At 38.1% G+C, this 21440-nt stretch overlaps 1 protein-coding gene across 10 annotated transcripts in view; it reads right to left on the reverse strand.

Annotated features, from left to right (window-relative positions):
• Positions 1 to 21440, reverse strand: part of ctnnd2b (catenin (cadherin-associated protein), delta 2b) — a 198381-nt gene that overhangs the window by 76061 nt on the left and 100880 nt on the right. For 8 of the 10 annotated variants that reach the window (XM_088085334.1, XM_088085332.1, XM_088085330.1 and 5 more), the window contains 5 exons: positions 8989 to 9140; positions 8461 to 8634; positions 5657 to 5802; positions 2741 to 2991; positions 1670 to 1801 (listed from right to left, as the gene is read on the reverse strand). In XM_088085334.1, the coding sequence (XP_087941460.1) occupies positions 1670 to 1801; positions 2741 to 2991; positions 5657 to 5802; positions 8461 to 8634; positions 8989 to 9140 (855 nt within the window). The remainder of the gene's footprint in view (positions 1 to 1669; positions 1802 to 2740; positions 2992 to 5656; positions 5803 to 8460; positions 8635 to 8988; positions 9141 to 21440) is intronic. The other 2 variants (XM_088085340.1, XM_088085331.1) reach the window with 1 other exon arrangement.

A 21440-nucleotide genomic window follows, 5' to 3' on the forward strand; every position in this document is an offset into this window, starting at 1 on the left:
AAAAAAAAGATTTGACAATCAGAGTGCTGCTGTTGTGACTGTTCATCGACTCGAAGCTGGCGATGATGATTGAGTTATTTCGATGCGTCAAAGTGACCCATCAGTGTGTGCAGGACCTTAAATCTTTTAATTAATAAGGTGAATCTCACTGTTTTGGAACAAAAGAGCAAGATTTTCTTTCATATTTCTCTCTGCGTGCACTTCTCTTTGCAGCAACATTCAGGAGACCAAACCAGCAGCATGCCGGCGACAACATTTTAGGACACGGCTGATTTGTTTTGATTTCAAAGCACCCAAGCTAACGCCCATGGGATTAATTGAGATTAATTTTCAGCCTTGAAACTAATTAGTTAACAGACTGTGACTGAGAGACAAATTGCCATTGAGACCCCAATTGGATTTGCCTACCTGATCTGGTAAATAGCACTACATGATCAGATGGGACGAGGAAATCTCTCAGCACCATTAAAAAACTCTGTCCTCTTAACTGGACCAGACTTTTTGCTGCTGCACCTCTCAGTATGCTGTACAGTATGTCTTTGATCCATCACTTATTCAGCGTGTCATGTGATATCTTCTTTTACTCACTCATTTTTAAATTTAGAAGGTTCAGTGGGTGAATTACAGCATGCTGCAGCTATTTATAATTTTGCACAATGTGAAGACGATTTTCTGTGTTTACAGTCTCACTCTGATCTGCTTCAAGTGTAACTACAGGTCCCTCTGCCCTCCTGTCCCCCCTCTGCCTTTGCAGTATCACTTACTAATAATGAATCTTTATTAAAGGTTTATGAGTTACAACAAGTGATGTAATTGACTTATGCCTTATAGATCAGTTATAAGCAATACAGTTTAGGATTGCCAGAATAACAAAATGCTTTTGGCGGGTGTTATCCTCCACCAGCTTTACAGTGGCTTTTTTTTATAGCGAGAATACCCCCTTTTTACAGTGCCTGTTCAAGGAAGGAATATTGTGCTGTCATGTTGCTTCACCGTTGTATAGAAGGTATGATCTCTGCATGCAGTTTGCATTATTATTATTATAATTATAAATAATAAATACTCTAAATAGTAGATAAAATGTGAATGAAAGGATAACAGGACAAAGTATGATAATAGATAAAATGATATAATGTATAAATAATAAAATGTTAAAAATAATAAAATGATATACCATCTAGTAATTACTATTATTATTACTATTAGTATAGTACAGTTATATTGTATATTGTGACTTCTGGTTTTATTGTATCAAGTACTTTGTGTTACAGTTTTGCTTGTAAGAAAAGTGCAATACAAATAAAGTCTGATTGATTGGTTGATTGACTGATTGTGACCTCTGACATGTGCCTTCCTCCTATTGAGGACAGCAGCAGCACAGTCTAAAGGTTATTTGTGACATTACATAGACACAAATTTTAATCCTCCCCCCTAAAGAAAAATCAAAAATTTAACGTGTACCTAAATATGTTTGCAAAGCTGCTACTATATCATTACATCATTTGTGAAATGTTTGCTCTCCACTCAGACTCTCAAACAACCTCCTGTCTACTCCCTTGACCTCCTGGGATACAGTTTTGTAGACTTTGTATTTGTGGAAAGTACTTTATACCTTAAATAAACCTGAGTCTTTCTTTTCCTGGGCCTCCATTTTCCCATCAGAACTTACCTTGACCTCTAAGGTTGGGTTTGGTGTAGACTCTGTCTTCGTAGATGGGGTCAATGTGGTGTTCAGGAGACTGCAGGGGTCGCAACTCAGAGCCCAGGTGACTGTGCTGGCTGCTGTAGGAACCTCTTGAGCCTGAAATACACATGGAGGATGGAGGTCAGATATGCAGTCTGTACTGGTTTTTGAATCACTTCTCAATATGTTTAGCTATAGACAGATATTTAAAAAGCTGTCAAATCTTCATCACTTCACATGCCATGACCACGTGAACCTGTTAGAGTTGTAATTCAATGCTGCTATCTGTATCTGTTAAAAATACATCACAAAATATCTGCAATTTTGTGATTATATTCAGATTTTTTTTAATGAATCACTTCAAATTAAACATGAGCACATTTTAATTTAACTAAATAACAGAAAAAAAGAAAATAACAAATCCATCTTTTGAAAAGCCCAAAACAAAGCTAAAACTTTGTTATAAGAATCCTCAGTCAAGACAATGAATCTCATTCATACATTGCTCAAAAATTCATGAGTACATTTGCAATCTAATATGTTACAAAGAAAACCTCGAGCCACTTCAATCAAATATTTGGTAATATATTTTCTTTTGAATCTTTGTGCTCGTGCTGATGAATACCAATCAGACATAAAAGGAAAATGGGGTCGTATGAGTTTAACTATCATGAACCGACATGATGGAACTGTCTCCAATACGCCCTGAAGAAAACCCATAAATCATAATCTCACAGACCAAATTGTATCTAAAAAAAGGGAAATGAAATTCAGATAATTAAATAATATTTAAAAAAAAATAAAAATCCAGAATTCATATCATTAATAAGATTACAATTTTTTTTCTTACAAGCTAAAAGTAAATAAATAAATAAAACTGTTTATGAATGTTAATCTTCCAATAATTTACCAATAAGTTGTTCAAATTCTAAAACAAACAATTACTTGTATGAACCATTAGGATACATTCAGAGTGGACAATTCTCTAAATGGATATATGACAAAAAGCATTTTACACATCCACACACAGAGAAGTAAGAATGAAATTGTCTTGACCTCTACCTGCCAGGCTACCAGGCCTTTGCAGGGTTGCGTTGGCGTACAGCTCGTGGGAAATCTTGTAGCCGTCTGCTCCGATGTGATGCAGCATGCGCTTGGTGGGCGACAGGGTTGCGTAGCTTCCCACCACCGAACTGAGCTGGTGGATGGGTGACGAGCTGTGGTTTCCCCCGGGGGAGGCCGCCATGGGGAGGGGAGAGGAGGAGCCGGCGGCACCCGATGCTACCATGTTGATGGGCGACGAGGTGCTGCGGGAGAAGGAAATGGAACAGTGGCGTTGGTGTTTTGTGACATTGAAATTCTTTTGTCCAAAATAAACATTTCCCAGAATCAGATGATGGGAAACTAAGTCCCATAAAAAAATATATGAGAGAAAAGAGGGAACTTAAAACCAGCTGTGGGTAGAACTATTTGTAGGACTGACAAGCCTAAGTAAAATGGTTTGGAGCTGGTTTTCTAGTTGGGGATGGACTAATAAAAGATTTTATTGAGTTGCACTTTGAGAAATGTAGGATTCAGCTTTTTGAAACTACCCATCTTTTTAAATTTCTCTCCTGTATACTCCCTTACTTTGTCATAGTGCAATGCTAAGCTGCTGAAGTGCCTTTTAATATTCAGTTGTCCCCTTTGTTTCCCCTTAAGTAACTTTAAAATCATTAACAATCATCTAAAGGAGTGAATATAGTCCAAAAACAAAGGCAGAAACGAACACTGGGAGTGCATGAGTTCCTCTTTGTACTTTAGCAGACATCACCTAACTTACGTTACCTTTGCAGTCTTGTGCTGCATTCAAGTGATGTTGGTATAATCTGAAAAAATTAATTTCTGATCATATTTCATAGTTTACCTGATCTGTCTACTTTGCACTGAGCAGTATTGTCTATGCTGTTATCACATTAAAACTCAAAGCTCAACACACCAAAGTCTGAACTTACCAAAGAATGACTATCGGAGAAGCTGGCAAAGGTCTCGATTCAAATTCATTTTAATCAGGCCTCACTCATTGATTCGGTGCTGTTGCTGCACTATCTTAGCAGACGTGTCACTTCGAGAAAACCACTCATTGGGTCTCATTTGGTGAGTTTGGACTCGATTCCAATTCAGTCAATTTTTGTTCACTACCTGTAGCAGGCAGCATGAGCAGTACCGTGCGATAACAGTGGTTGGGAAAAGTCTGGGATTCATGAGCACTTAAACATTCGACAAGTTGACCTGGTATATACCAGACATTAAAGAGTCATTCAAAAAGATTTGTTTGTTCATTTTGCCCATCACTAGTCATAAACTCTACCTGCAGGCCCTTGTAGTCATGGGCAGAGGAAAAATGGATGCAGGGACTATAAATCTGACTTTATTTTACACCTTTTGACAGTATCATATATCTTATACATCAGCATGGTTCAGCTCTTTATTAAAATTCAACAATATTACATTGAGTGTTATATTGAAATCCCAAGATTTTTTATGGCTGCACCACTCCATCAAATATTTTATACACTTCGCCTCCAAAGTCAGCCTGACGCACAATGCTTGGTATCTCTGGAAACATTAGGATCTCCATGAGAAGTTTAAATAAATTTCTGTGGGTTTGGACATTTGGCTACACAGCATGAGTTTGTAATGACCGGCCCACCAGCAATCTGCGACTTCATTAGTTGTTTCACACTTTTTCAATGTAAGGATTGTGCTTCAGGAGCTTCATCAAAGATTTTCCTTAAGCACTAAACCCTTCACTCAATGCATAGAACTCTGTAGACTAATGTGTGTAGTGCCTTTAACTGTCTATAGCAGAGTAAAACTTTAAAGCTAGTGCTGAAAGCCAGAAATGTGTAAGCGCAACGCATTCAAAGTGTGTATTGTTTAATCCCTTGAAACCCAAGCAAATTTAATTGGTTTCTTTCAAAAACAAGAAGGAAGAAGGCAATGAGCATAGAAAGATGAAATGACAAAAGTAGCAGGAAAAAAGTAAAAAGTACAAGAAAATTGCCGGAAAAATAGAAATAGGAAAACAAAATAAAAAAGGGAAAAAAGACCTGAAAAAAATGCTTTAAAAATTAATATAATATTTAAATATAATATATTATAATTTAATTTTTTTTTTTTTTAAATGAATATGAATATATAATATAATATATGTAATTATGGTCATTATAGATATAGTTTTCCCCTGGCTTTTTTCTTTTTTCCATAGCTCTTAAAATTTATTTTCTACATCTATTAATTTCTTGCAATTTGTGGAACATTTTTGAATGAGGAATGAAAGAAGAAATAACAAAAGTAGCAAGGAAAAAGGAAAAGAATAAGACCAAAAACAAAACAAAACAAAACAAAAAAAGAAAAAACAATAATAATTTTAAAAAAAGGAAATGCATTTAAACATTATAATAATTTTGTCATATAATTTTGAATGTGGGACAAATACAGTTTTTCCTTAGCTTTTTCTTTTTTTCCCTAGGTATTTTTCTAATACTTTTAACTTAATTTTCTAAATCTACTAGTTTTTGAAAAAACGCACCAGTTTGCTCAGGGTTCAAAGGTTTAAATACCTGTAAAGGGCATCTCAAAGCAGCACAAAAAAGTGATGTTGCTCCATATTTCAAAGGATTAACTATGTCTTTTTTATTTTTATCAATTTAGGGTAAAATTTACAGGATATCGGTTGTATTGCTTGTTGCAGAGTTACTAAAATTGGTTTCAGCATTTTTGTGGATGCAGGCTATGGACTACATGCTAGAAAGTGTGATCTCAGCACCAGGTGAAGTAATTGTTGAGTCATTGGTATTGATCACCAACAGTATCGACCCCCTGCAAATAAATTCTTTTGTGTTTTGGGACCAGTAAAAATTCATACGTAATCTGCTCCTAACAACGGGTCCGTGTTAAATAAACTGGTCAGACTGAATTTGAACCAACCTGTAGGACTTGGCAAGTCGGCTGGGCGACTGTTTGGGCGAGGACACCCTCTGTAGCGTGGCGTAACTGGGCATGTCAGAGGAGGCTGATCCCAGGCGCTGCAGCTTGGTAGGGGATCCCACCGCCTGCAGAGGGGAGCTCACGCGCTGTAATAGAGGAGTTGTACTTCATTAAAGAGGAATGTCACTCACTTTAAATATTCATCTACTCTTCTTGTTCATATCATTATTTTCAGAGAGATGAACAACTCCCCCCGGAGCTGGAAAACCAGAGAGCAGAGACTCTAATCTGTGATAACATCCTGATGAGGAGGCTTGGAGTTATCAGACCAAACATGAAGGGATGACTCTGAACTTTTAGAACTAAATGAACACGAAATCCGAGCAATGGGCCGCCAAATGGAACTCCCACAGAATTCCAAAGACGCATTTTCATTTTGCTCCGACTAGGAAAATACATTGAAGAAATATTTTTTTAAAAAAAGGTCTTGCGGGTTCAGAGCTAAAGGTACAATTTCACACACTCCATTAACTTAAATGAGCGCAGTCATGATGTGCTGAAGTGAGGACACTGAGGATGCAGCATCTGTAAATCTGTTTAAATTAATCCAAAGGCATGATTAACACGGTGTTCTTTAAATCTTAAACTCCAAAACCAGAATTCATCGCAGTGCAGCAAAAGAAGCAATAAAAGTGTAAATCATCACTTTGCAGAGGCCAGAATTTAATACAGGTTTGGTGCATTGTGGCTGCACTGCTGACCGACCCTACAAGAGAAACTGCTCCCAGATCTCATAAACCCTATTGTACTAATTGCAAGAAAGATGCAGGATAAGGTATTTCTTCTATTGCTGGCACTATAGCAGTAATGTCCTTGGATGAGGAGTTTCACAGTACACGGACATAAAATAGACAGAAAGTAGATCGTTATCAACAACAGCACTGTATTTTTTTTTAACAAAAAACACAGTTAAACACGGTTTATAATTACATTATTAATTATTCATCTGTATAATTAACAAGATCAATATCTTTTTAACTAAAAAACAGACAAATCTTCTATCTACTCCTTAACTGGATTTTTTATACTGATCTGTATAATTGTTGAGAATGTTTTTTAAAAGCATGGCCACAATTCTTTGATTTACTTTGTTCCTGGCTGGAATGTAGGCTGCAGCACAGCAAAGTGGGTAAAAACATCAATAAACAGAATTTTAACAGACAGAAAAGGAAAGCATTTATATGCGTAGCCTACTCAGCCATGGTACAGTCACAAAAATCTATAGAAAATGACCACAAAATCAAGGGAAATGATGAAGTAAACACAATCTCATAAAGTCTGCAGTATCAGCTGGCAGGACGCTCTGCTTCTGTAACGCCTCACAGACGCTCCTGGTGGGATATAGAGCTGTGTGGAGGATGGAGCAAAACAGCGCCGCAGACGTCCCCCAAGGACAAACCAGGTATATTTTTTGCCTTAACCTAACCACAACCGATCAACAACTTAAACAAAGTGTTACAATGAGTTTCACCAGGGAGACAGCTGTGTGTCATATACAGATGTTAAAGGGTGCATCTGATGGAGAAAAAAAAGGCATCAGTATGCACATATGAGGGACATGGACATGCGTGGGCATTTGACAACCTGGGATGAAAATACAATCCTGCAGTTGATGATTGTCTTGAGTTAGCCATGACTGCTATGTTACATTTGGATGCTGCCGGAGAATTCTGTACTGTGGGACTTGCATGTACTGTTCGCTAATAATGGATTTACATGGATTTACTTTTAGGCTCAGGAGACAAGGAAAAAAAGGTTTACACACATGCATTTTGGCATGGTGGGGGCTACTTTGTAGTATTCTTTAAGGAATATGTTACCAAAAGTCTATTTAATGGCCACTGCAATTGGGTTAGGGAAGTGAAAATTAGATTGCAGAGGATGGCAGCTGTGTGGTTACATTCACCACACCCGAAGACTCGTCTCACCAGCTTCTTTCTGTTTTATCATCAGAATTGTACGTAATTTAATCAATATATGAGTAACTGAAGGTGAATAAAGCAAGCTGTTGGAGCGAGCTAGCTTTAACTGACAGTTAGTAAGCTTGTTAGCTAAGACCCTGCACACAGTCTATGCAAGAGATGTATTTGTGCCTGCCTTACAACCACCACAGCTGTTTTGCTCAATGTGAAGTAATTCTTGAAATAAATTGGCAGGATTTGGCAGTTTTTAAATTCTGGTGTAACCAAACCTTTATGATGGTTTCCATCTGCAATCCAACTTCACCACTTCAGCGAGCTCAACTTCTCTGGCTTTAGTCAACAATATGTTCCAATCACAATAAACCATTTACACTACTGTTATGTAACACTGAATCTTTGCTGGAAGTTTTGTTTTCAGCAGTTACATCTGCAAACTGGTTTACTGAGCACACGGATAAACAGAGAAATTGTTTGTTTTGCAGAAGTTTGAGATGTTTCTATGCATTTTTCCTATCCATGGTTTGCTGCTAATCTGAGCTGATGCCAGCTAGGATTCATAGTTCCTATCTTACGGTACAAACTTCACAGAGCCACCATTCGGGCCCACAGGTTGCATATTTGATACTAGGGAGTCTTTGTAAAGCATTCCCTCATTTTACAAGTACTGATACCAACACAACAGGCCCACAGTACTTTGGTCCCATTAGTGCGTGGCAGGGTTATAGAAGTGTTAGGAATTCTTCCAGTACCGGCGACTGAGAGGGGAAAACATCCATCAGACAACAACAGAGGCATCACAGTAATCTCTTCAGGGATTTGTACCTGTGCAGGCAAAGTGGCGCAGGAGTAATACATGGATGGTCCGGCAGGTGCAGATCCGCCCTCAGTGGGCATGTGGAAGGCGCTGCCATGGGCCTGCTGGGCAAATGAGTCTCTCTGGGACTGGGAGGGAGAGTCGGTGCCCGTTAAGTGGGCTGCTGCGCGGCTGGATGTCACCTACAGAGGGCAGAGGGTGGAGAAAGATGTGGAGAGGGGATGAAAAGCAGGAAAAGACGGGCAGAGATGTAAATGAAGGAACATAGGGGGAGAAGGAGAGAGGAGGGGGAGAAACAAAAAGATGGGCAAAGAAATGAGGGGTGAGAAAGAATGAGAATAAACAGGAGAAAGTGTGGGGAAGCAGAGGGGTGGGAAAAGACGGTAATGAAGGAGGGAACAAGGAAAAGTTAAAATTGAGGAAAAATAAACAAGGAAAGAGAAGCCTCCTGATTAATTAAACAAAAATGTGTGTGTGTGTGTGTGTGTGTGTGTGTGTGTGTGTGTGTGTGTGTGTGTGTGTGTGTGTACGTGCACCTGGTTGTAGCTGTGAACAGCCCCTCCAACCTGCCCGCTGCGGCCTGTGATTGATTCCCCAAGTGCCAGCCCTTGGTTACTATGGTAACCAGCTGCTGCATAGGCATCCTGGTGGTTGAGCTGCAAAGCGCTTTGGGACAGAAGTCCTTGTCCTGGTGGGGAAAAAGAAAAGAAAGAGAAATATTAACCCTTTGACACCTGAGCAAACTGACTCACTTTCTTTCAAACATACTGTAAAGGGGCAGTAAGCGACTTAAGAAGAAATGGCCCCAAAATAGCAAAAATAAATAAAAAAAAAAAAACGTAAAACGTACAAAAAAATGCCCAAAAAATTAGAAGGAAAAAAAATAAATAAAATAATAATAATAATAATAATAATAATAATAATGATAATAATAATAATGATAATAATAATAATAATAATAATAATAATAATAATAATAATAATAATAATAATAATAATAATAATAATAATAATTTTAAATATATATTGATGATCATTATAAATATATTTTTTTGGACATTTTCCCTATCTTTTAAAAAAACAATAATTTTCAAAGTTACAAATTTCTTTCAATTTACGGAACATTTCAAGTTGCTCATTGCTTTCCCCCCATTATTCAAATGAAAGCAAACTGATTTGCTCAGATTTCTAAAGTTTAAATGATGATTAAACATGTGCGTCTCAATACATGAAAAGTGATGTCGATCCAGGTTTTAAAGGGTTAAGGAAGTACTGTATTTAAGGGCAATGATCAGTCAGAAATAGAAATACTTGCTAGATACAAGCGCTGCATTTTAATGTAAATTCAAAAGACAAGAGAAATTTTGGTTTGGGGGCGAAGGAGATGTCAAGTGAGGTTATGTATTAACTTTTTGATCCCTGTCAAAAGCCACCTTAAGACTTGCTTTCACCTCTGCTAAGCTGCTTTTATGTAACCGTTTTCGGACGACTTTTACTCCTGCAACTGTCGGTCTTTGTGTAAAGATTTATTCTGTTCATGGCCTTGAAGGCGTTTTGTAACCCAGTTTACATCCCACATATTATACAATGTATTTCTTTTTTTATGGGAAAAGAATGAATGTGAATACAACAAATATAACTGCCTTGGTTTGCATCAGACCTTGAAATGAAGTGAAGAAAAGTGAAGAGAAGAAACAGAGGACTGAGAGCTGAAATAGAATAAAATAAGATGCCTTGTCCTCCTTTCTTGAGACACCCATTTGCTTTTTACTCACTGTGTTATTCCAGCTTTTCTCCACTATTTTCTCTCATGCTCTGTGACCCTTAAATCTCACTCTGTTCTGACCTCCATTTAAAATACACTTCTTCTGTCTTCCTTTCTCACCATCTCTGTCTCTATCACTTCCTTTGCTGCTCTCTCCTTCCTGTCCTCCTCTTTCCCCACTCCATGTTTCTCTGTATTATTCAGCAGGAGGAGCAGAGTGACTTCAAAGTGTTAGAATGAGGCTAATAACACACAAACTCACTCACCCACCTATTCAAAGAATCACATATGTCTGTTACAAGTGTGATTAGTGTGAAGTTATAATTATTGGGAAAAAAAGCTTTCTTGCCAGGAGTTAGGTAAGAGGATCAGTATCAAATATATCATATCATACGTATGAAGCTGCAGCTGGGACATGATTAGCTTAGTTTAGCATAAAGACTGGAAGTAGCTAAGAAAAGAAAGCCAATCTGATACACTTCTAAGTTCAAAAAGAAGCATTTAAAGGTCACTGTGTAAAGAAAAAATTTCCAAGTCTATAGCTACATTACCCATTCATGACAACCGTATGGGGGTACATTTTTATAAAACTCGCCCGTTTACATTTTATTATGGTGTAAAGTTTATTAAGGGCTGGGCCGCCTTACAGGACAGGGTCTCTGCTGATACTGTCCTCAGCCTCTCATTTAGATCAAACCCTCGTCCTCACAGCACAAGCCTCTCGTCCAAATATGGTCACTTTTGTCTCCAAAAAAAAAAAAAAAACAAGATGGCAAAAGCCGAAACGCCAATATGTTCTTATTCCAAGTCATCATATGTTGACATTTTGCTGTGGACTTTCATGTCTACATATTACGTTTTAGGCATTCTTCTGCATCTGCGGTTTAAGTCTAACATTGCAGGTGTTAACACTGTTGTAGCTGATATTTCTGATTACCCTACGTGCCCTGATCCACTGAGCAATTTTCACCAAATATCTCTTCCTGAGCTAAATGATATTGTATCTCAAATGTGTTTATCTTCATGCCCTCTTGACTTCTTGCCCAACTCACTCCTGAAAGGTTATGGGTGCCATCGGCCCTAGTTGACTCCAAATTTTTAATTGTTAACTTATTTCTGTTTGTGTCCCTAATCATTTTAAACAAGCCATCATTCAGCCTTTGTTAAAAACGACTAAACTTGATAATTCTGTTCAAAAAAAATATAGGCCCATCTCTAAACTCCCTTCCTCATCAAAAGTCATTGAAAGAGTAGTACTGACCCAACTCTTAACTGTGTTAAATAATAACATTTTTGATAAATTCTAGTCTTGCTTTCGCAAACAACATAGCACTGAAACTGCTCTCCTAAGGGTCACTAATGACTTACTGCTGGCTGCTGATACTGGGAAATGCTCCACTTTAGTCCTTCTTGACCTCAGCACTGTGTCTGACAAAGCTGACAATAAACTTCTTATTAATACATTAAATCGTTGTGTGGGTATTACTGGAGCTGCTCTAAAGTCGTTTGAATCATATCTTTCAAAGAGACAATTTTCACTGTCCATTGGTAAATTTGTGTTGTCTTCAGCTACACTGACATGTGGGGTGCCACAAGGTTCCATTCTTGGTCCAATTTTATTTTCCCTTTATATGCTTCCCTTAGGACACCTTATCAGCCAATTCAATGCGGTATCTTACCACTGTTATGCTGATGCCACACAAATATACTTGTCATTTAAGCCAGATGATGTTTGCAGTCTCAACACATTACTGGAATACCTTACTTCAATCAAGGAATGGATGACTTGCAATTTCCTGCAACACAAATCAGACTCAGGTAATCATTTTTGTCCCTCACCACCTAGCATGCAAATTAAAACAGCTTATCGCTCCACTGGCAAATAATGTAAAATCTACAGTGAGAAATCTTGGCATCATATTTGACTCCCAGCTCAACTTTGAACCATATGTCAATTATCTTATTCAATCCTGCTACTTCCATCTCAGAAATATTGCAAAAATCAAATCAGGTGTGTCCTCTCCACCTTGAAAGGCTTATTCATGCTTTTGTGTTTTCACATCTTGACTGGTGCAATGCATTATTTACATGTCTTAGCAAAACAATACTGGCTCAGCTTCAACTTGTGCAAAATGCTGCTGCTCGAATTTTAACTGGAACAACTCGTGGGTCACACATCACTCCAATTCTTGCCTCCCTCCATTGGCTACCTGTTACTTTTAGAATTGATTTTAAGATTCTTTTAATAGCTTTTAAGGCCCAACACGGTTAAGCCCCAAGCTATATATCCCAACTCTCTGGAACTCTCCCTACCCTCTGGAACTCTGCCCGAGGAGATTAGGCACTCCAACACACTGCCTACTTTTAAATATTGCTTAAAACAGATTTTTATAGGAAAGCCTTTTATTCCAGTGACTGATTAGCACATTTGTAATATGGACATTTTTGTGTTTTTGTCCTTTACACTTTTTTTTCAGAGCCCATAACATTGTTTTATTTATTGTATTTGTATATTTCTTTGTATACTCTTTGCACTTTTTGAAGCACTTTGTAACATTGTTTAGATAAGTGCTATACAAATAAAGCTTATTATTATTATTATTATTATTATTATTATTATTATTATTATTATTATTATTATTATTATTATTATGTTCCAGCATACCATGATGTCAACAAATGCACATGGTGGGATGATGTGGTTACGTTCAGCCAAAACAACCAACGCCAAGATGAATGCATATGTTAGTACAGATGGTTAGAATTAGGGGAAGGAGGCACATAGTAAAGTGAAGAAAAACAGCATTACATTCAGACAGGAAACAAACACCTGACTCCTGAATGAAAGTCCTGGGTTTGTTGGACCCATTCTCTGCCCCTCTCACCCACCCTATAGGCACCCTTGCACTTACTGACGCAACAGATTTTTGGCATTGTGATCTTATACCAAAAGCACTATGAAAGCGCTAGTATTTTATGTGTTTGGAATGAGACTGAAGTTGGAAATGCTGAATATGAAGCTTCAAAAGTAGAATCCCTGTAGCTAGGTACATTATTTATACAGTCTATGGTCTGGTCTTCTAGGGCTTCAGACACATTTCCAGCTGCCTGAGAGGTGTCGGGCCTATCGCAAGCATTTATCCAATCTGGGCATGTTTGAGAATATGACTGTAAAGGGAGCATCATCAAGGCTTTTTTCAAAACAACCAAGTCGGCTGCAGCTGATGTGGAACTTTTGTTGAAGACGCGATCTCATCAGTGTTACACATACTGGATTAAGTGTGGCAATGTCTGGATAAGGATTTTGACAGTTGACAATTATTTTCAATGATTACTGGATTTGCTATGACTGGCAAATGTATCAGCACAAGACGTCAATAGACGGAGGCTTCATCTTTGCCAAACTTTGACATGAAAATTCACATTAAATGCAAACTGTCGTGACAGCGCCAAATGATTTTTTGGGAACAGAGAACTGGAGGGTCAAAATTAAAGAAAGCAACAAATAAACTGTGCCTGACATTCAGATTTGTTTTTAGCCTGCTCTGACAGAGCACTACTTTACAAAAGAGGGAGTAGTGTCTCTAACAACCAATTTCCAATCACCTATGTAATATATCACACAAGTCATATAAGATAGCAAGCTATGATTGGTCAAGGTTCAACATATAGTTTGTTGTATAGAGTAACAACATCCTTCAACGTGCCTTTAAAGACCTGCTACACTGATAATCAAGTTTTTAACTTTGCTAACATGTTCATGTTTTTAAATGCTACAAGGCTTTTCATGAGCAGAACAAGCAGTCAACACCAGTGCTAAGAATGTCCACCTTAGAACTGCAGTGTACCAACGACAGTCACTTAAACACGGATTCAGACTTCCAGGTTTCATACATCGCACATTTGTGGAAACAATCTCATCACCATGCAGGGTATCAAAGGAGAAGCCAGGTGTAGGTACGTAATCAGTGTTTTGCAGGCTAAGTTTCATTCAAGTTTCATTTTCACTTGAACTTGTCAGAGTTGGCATTTAGGAGCAAGGTTTCGAAAATGTTATTAGTGGTTTGAAACGTAGTCAAGCTGAAGGCTCACAATGTCTATTTCTGTTGTGTTTCTAAAGTAGTGTACGAAGAGCAAACACCTACCCAAATAAAAAATACCAGAAAATCCGAATATTTGGGTCCAGCCCTAGTGTCTACTAACATCTAAGCAAAGGCAAGACAGGATATTTTAAAAATTTTCAAGTTTTTTAAAAATTCTAAACTCAAAAGATGTAATTTTGAGGAACAGAGATGAGATTCTGTGGGTTAAATCAATGACAGGAGAGCAACTTTAAAACTGAATGGAAATAAACAACCAGTATTTATCTCACTTTGGGAAAATAAAACAAACAAAGAAACACAAACTTTTCCTTTAGAGGTACATTTATAATACTTTTTTTTCTCATTTTGTGAAACATTAGCAATGAGTGAGATTAAGTCCTGGCTCATTACACATCCTCTACACTTTGTAATGTCATCTGTAGTAAAAATTCAAGTGTGAGAATCACTGATACACTGCTGTCTAACACCTTCCAGTGGAGCTGTTTTTTTTTATTACCACAACTCTGCTACTTCCACATTTGGGCTTCCGTCCAAAATCTACCAAAGGTCTGTCGGCCAGACTCCAGCTGGCCAATCATAAAGCGAGCTACCATTGAGCGAGCAGCTGGTCAGCCATCAAATCAGCCAGTCAGTCAATGGTAACTTTTCAGTTTATGAATCAAATGAACTCATTTTTAATTAAACGTCTTTTATGCCTCAGAGTGGACGCGTGGAAGTGGATTAATTAAGTTTCTCTGGTCACACTGTCAGTTTGTGATAATGTATATAATGTTATGAATGACACCGTAACTGAATAACAGTAGAGGATGGCTAGGACGACACACGCATGCATGCACGCACACACGCACGCACACACACACACACACACACACACACAGCCAAAGCATAATGTGATAAAATGCTTCATTGCTAATTTTACACACAGCCTCCTTCATGTTTCTGACGCATTTGCAGTCAGCTGATTTGCACATGGATCATTTGATTTCTTGTATAAACATGCAAACACGCATAGACTGTGACGCATAACGCAAACGCAGGCCATATGTGCATGCATGTAACACAATGACAAGGCATTTATAGAATGTTTTGTAGCCTGTAAACTGTGAGTTTGCATGGATGGCCCATAAAGTTTGAATTTAATTGAATCATTTGAAGAGGACAGGATGGCTGCATCTCTCCCCTCCTCCATCCCTCTTATTGAAATCCTGTAAAATGTTTGATGCACCCCTTGATTCATTTGGTGATGATAGCAATGATTCGCCTCATCAAAGACTTTAATTACAGAGCTCATTTTTCCTCAAAATGTTACTTAAAGAGGTATTCCACTGCTTAAAGATGAAAGTTAAAACTAGGCTTTCTCTGCAGTGCATAAATACTTTTGAAATTGGTGCTTCATGACCAGAGAAATCAGAGAAAAAGAACGCTTTTGCTCAAGAGGTAGAGAACATAAAACTACCAAACTACCAGAGTACACAGTGCCACACCAGTCCAATAAACGCACCCACATAACATGGACTTGTGTTTCTGAAAACATCTGATCTGAGGTAAAAAATATGGAACTCAGTAACAGAATCTTGATTTATATTTGATCAGCGCTGCTTAGTTTTACTGTTTGATCTCCATTTTTTGGGCCTCCGTTTTCACTGTGCAGGTAGCAGTATGACGCCCACTTTGTGTTCAAAAACACTCACTAATACAGCTTAACACGACACTAAAATGTGTCACTGAGAACATTTTATGTGAGAAATAGGCAGTGAAGTAATAGAATAATGGTTAATATTCAATCAGCACTGTTTAATTTTACTGTTTGATTGGATTTTGTCCGAGTTTAAAAGAGAGATGCCTTTGTTGCCTAATCCTAACCGTGTGCTATTGTTGACATCCCAACGTCAATTGCTACATGCCTTCATTGCCTAGACATGAACACATGCTTTTGTATCATAATCCCACCATGTGCTTTTGTAGACTTCCCGGAATGTCAACAGAAGACACAGAAGGATACTTAAGTGTAATATGTAGACGCAGAAGTCCATTGACAAAGTGGCAATATAAGATGACTTGGGATGAGAACGTGTTGGTTTTTGCCTTAATTTGCATCATCCAGCAGAGTTTCACCAGGGGACTGAGCTCATATCAGCACTGAGAAGATAGCGAGAATTTACCACATACTACCCACATTATTTGGATAATAAACTGGTTGAAAATCAGTGAAGTATCCCTTTAAGACAGTGACACATGAATGTTCTCCTGCCACATGTCTAAAAACTCACTGCACTGGAAAATAACTTTAGTGCATTATATCAGCCTCTAAATAGACCTATAAATTACTCGCGCTCTGCATTTGTACTCTCAAAGGAGTTCTTGAACTGTCCTCCATCAACAGTGGCAGTCCTTTTAATCTCCATTGATGTCACTTTTTTGCCAGCAGTCTAAGAATCAAAGTTATGAAAGACGAGCAGAAACTTTTCTTGTTTGTTGATGATTCAATGAGAGAGAATGAGAAAACGTAGTGTGCCAGCGGTCAGTATCAACTGCATGGGAGAGATAAAGTCAGCAGCTAAAGGCAAACGGAGTCACTCTGGATAAGCGTGTCAGAGAATAAAGCCGACCAAAGTGAAAAGTCACTTAGAAGTACGACGAGAGGCTCCTGTAGGCAGTGAAGCTGGTGATTGTGCATTATTTAAAATGTGATATTAAGCTAAGGGTGTTGAGCAAGTTTACTAGGTCAGGGCCTCCATGTCCAATATAGGCTCATCTTGAGTGAGTATACAAAAGCACATAATGCAATGGACATATTTCCACTCTACAGATGGATTCAGACACTGTCCCACATGTGCACACAGACCCAGATGTGTGCACAAAGCCAGGGGATGTTTTCCACAGTTTTTGTTTGCCACTTTGGGTGTGTTTCATGTGGGTAGTGGAGCCTTTGGGGAAGCGAAGGGGGCTCATAAATATATTATAACTCAGATGGCAAACACCGAAGGCTCCACTGAATCCATCTGAGGTGAGAGAGTGAGGGGATAAGTGTGTGTAGGAAGAGACAGGGGCGTAATAGAAGGGCAGTAATGGCCGTGAGAGGGTCTCTGCCTGTGCATTGTCATTTATTTTCAGACACACACAAACACACACATCTCACACATCCTTGCTCCGTCATTGTACCTGCATTTACATGCATGTACATTGTCCTGGATGACCTCATTACTCTCTCCTTCCATCATGAACACACACACACACACACACACACACACACACACATAAAAAAGTTGTTGAGTGTCTTTTCTTCCACATCATGACCAGCGTTCTCTATTGACACATTTTAATATTTCATCCGTTTGTCTATTTTTAGATACCCATTGGAGGCAGTTTAAAGCACACACACACACACACACACACAGACACACACACACTCACAAATAAAACTGCATGCAGAGTCCTAAATAGCTGCGTGCAACATAGTCACACACACTCACACAGATTAACATGCACACTAGCGGGCATCGCCAGCATGAAGCGTGAAGACACTCGGTGTACTCAGTTGCTGTGTCACACTAATCTGCTCAGCAGCTTGAGCAAAGGAGTGGATTCTGCTGCTGCGGCTGTGTATGTGTGTGTATGTGCATGTAAGTGTGAGTGTGTTGCAGGTATGTGTTACATGGCTTCTTTTCATACTTGCTTTTCATACATGCTTATACAATTTGGATGTGTGTTAAGTCCATACGTTTGTGTGCTGAAGCTATGGCTTCATGCACACCAATATTGCCAAAAAGTTCACCACTTCTAGCAAACTCTGAAAAATCTTATTTTGATGCAAACAGAAAAACAACCCAAAATGACAAGCAGCTCCAGCTGTTCAACTTCTTCATATTTTGGGGTGACTGACATGCTATGGCACGTTAATCTGAGTATGCGCGGTTACATGTAGACGGGGTCGTTACTGGAATATTCTTTAGCATTTGACATGTAAACTGCTATTTTGCACATGTAAGCATACTTCATTTGAGACAGTGACAGACAAATTTATGCTTCCTAATTCCAGCTAGAACTGTCAATTTCTTTCATTTGAAATAATAAAATTCATTGACCGATCTTATTGACTGTGGTTAGCTAGCTAAATAAGCTAATGCTAGCCTCCATAAGTTTGTGGTAAATATCGTCTCTGGTTGATTTTTAAAGGTCCCATAATAAAAGGGTCATTTTTCCACATCTTTTTTTAAAACTATAAAGCAGGTACAGGCATTTACAAATGCTGCAAGTGGATGCTATGTTCGTAAACTTAAATTTCCTTAACATAGCCTATAACCCCACAAACGAGTCAATGACATGCACCTTGGCCTTGGACACTTTGTTACTAGGCCTTCTGCACAAAGGTAATAAGCTAGTTAGCTAGATATGCTAATGACTGCAGTTTATATTTAATCCTCATACTTTTTGTTTTGGATTTGGAATGGCTATAAACAGCCACCACCCCAGACAGGTCCAATGTCAAGGATTTAGAGGCATCTATTGCTAGAAAAGTTATTATCATAACTTTGTTATGAATTGTCACCTTAGAATGGTCTATCTGGCATTTTTTGTCAAAATTGAGTTATTTATATATTCTTAATCTGTTACAACTTATAAACATTATGTGAGGTGTTTTTTATTTATAATATATAACATATAACTTTGTATTTAGAATAGAAAAAGGTCCATATCATTTTTTACTATTTGGAATGCAAAACTTTGAAGCTCATTATTTCAAAACTGCTCTGAACGCAAATAGAAACCTTGTAATTTTAAGGTGGCAAAATATTCAAAAAAATATAATGATTTGCAGTTTTATTACCTTAGAATGAGTCATTTCGCTCTACCTACCTTTAATACATACACATTGCACACCACAACATTTGGAAATCCAACGCTGTGCCTAGTTATGGTTGCTAAGATATGATTGAACGGTCAATGTTTAGGGGTGTGGCTTAGCAGAGAATAATTTAAAACTACATTTTTCTGCTCTCTTCCTAATATTCCTCCGTCTCTCTCCGTCTGTTTCTTTCTTGGACATTTGTTCTTTTTTTTTGACTAGTCGGGCGGTCAGTTACATAACTGTTATTTCAACATCAAACAAAATTACTATTCCTGCTTCTACGTGTGTGTGTGTGTGTGTGTGTGTGTGAGAGAGAGAGAGAGAGTGCATAAACTGTCTATGCATGCAGGTCTGTACACTTCTGTGTTTTTCTTCATGCCTGATGATGATTCAAGTCTCATGTGTGATTATATATGCATGCCTGTCTATGTGTGCACATTAAGGGCTTATGTGTCTGTGCTGTATAATTACGTATGTGTGTGTGTGTGTGTGTGTGTGTGTGTGTGTGTGTGTGCATGTGCCTCCCCTATCTGCACTGTGAACAGCAGGCCAGCTGACACCTTGGTGAGGTTGGATTAGCATATCAAACTACTGGCACGACTCCGCATGTCTCCTGACAGCTACCTCTCTCCCATGGGGTCGCCTATACAACAGACATGGGTATCATCCCTGGGACCCAGTGAAAAAAGATGAGAGTGGAGCAGAGAGGCACGGGGAGTTGTTCATAATCTCACCCAGAGCCCTTATAAACAACTGCTCTGCCCTCTTAAACACCGTGAAACGCTCTAATTCGAGTAATTATTTCACTTTGAGCTTTTTAAAACTGTACTGATCAAGACACATATGAACAATGGATCTAATGACCATACAGCTGTTCTTTTAAGCTCTACAGTGACTTTTAGCAACTGTTTTGATTTTTTTGGCTCGCAGCTTTACTATTTTTATTCACTCTTACTACTTATCAGTCTTGTTTCACCTGACAGCTGTTTTCAATAAAACCCTACCTGCACAGCAACAACTGGCAGACAAAATTAAAAACTAGCGGGTGAACATAGTGGAGCATTTAGCTGTTAAAGAGCCAAAAATTTCCTTCAAAGGTTAGTGGAGACTAAAAGAGAACATGGAAAGTAAACATTGGACTCATAGTTATTGGGCGGACAAAGACATGATGGAATGAATGCCAAAGTTGCTCGAAGTCTGCTGGATGCGTTGCTAAAACTTGTGGTGTGCCATGGGAACTTTACAAGGTAATAATGTGTCCTTGTTATTTTTACAGTTTTTGCGCTGCCATCAAGTGGCCAAAATCAGTTACTGTAGGTTTAAGGTGATACAAAACTTGAATTAATATCCTGGGCTTTTAATTGTTTTAATAGCTAAACTCAACTGGTATAGATGGTATTTTGGACAAGCATCTACTGTATATGGGACAGAACGGTGCAGAAAGACAAAATCAATCTGTCAGTCAAATTGAGGTTGTTGTGTGACAAACAAAGTAAGCAGGCTGTGAGCAATTGACTTTACATGAGGATATTCACAACTTGGATGTATTTCTTCTTTGAACTGTGGACTGTTACAGACTAAATTAATACAAATAATTGAGAAATAGACACATATTCTGAATTTATGACTTTAAAAGTAGATGGTCACCACTATTTTTCATCAAATGATGTTACATACATACTTAAAGTGACATATGTTAACTCTAGGAAAATGAAGGTAGGTTAGTGTTAGGAAAAGAAACACGGTGATGACAAACTTTAAAATAACTCAAAGTCTTTGGTTTCGCACTGAACACAAGTCTCCTGGGTGAAAGTCCTGTTCTGTTTGACCCTTCCACCATGCTTCCAAGCTGCCACTTAACATGTATTTTTTTTTTATCTTTATACTATTTCCTTCTGTTCTCTTCACTGCATTGGGCATGTGATTGCAGCCTTCCCCATTTGGGATATACATAAATTACTGGCTCATGGTTACCTGGGGTTATACACAAATTGTGGTCTATTACAGTATAAACTAAGCTGAGTTTTGCTTTTGTATTGTTGACTGCTCGTTCAGACTTAAATCCAGCTTTTCAAAATTTGTGCATTTGGTCAGAACCTGGGAGACATCCAGTGGAGCACATAAAAGTATGATTTATTCATTTAAAGATTTAAAGAGTGTCTGGTGTAAACTTCTGTCTGTAGTTAGTATGGGCAAAAATATTCACCATTGGTGAAAAGATTAAGAGAAATGAAATCTCATCGACAGAAAATCAAAAAAAAAGATGCATTC

This window comes from Plectropomus leopardus, chromosome 12, assembly GCF_026936395.1.
Source record: "Plectropomus leopardus strain MGB_pleo_1.0 chromosome 12, ASM2693639v1, whole genome shotgun sequence".
Classification (NCBI taxonomy): domain Eukaryota; kingdom Metazoa; phylum Chordata; class Actinopteri; order Perciformes; family Serranidae; genus Plectropomus; species Plectropomus leopardus.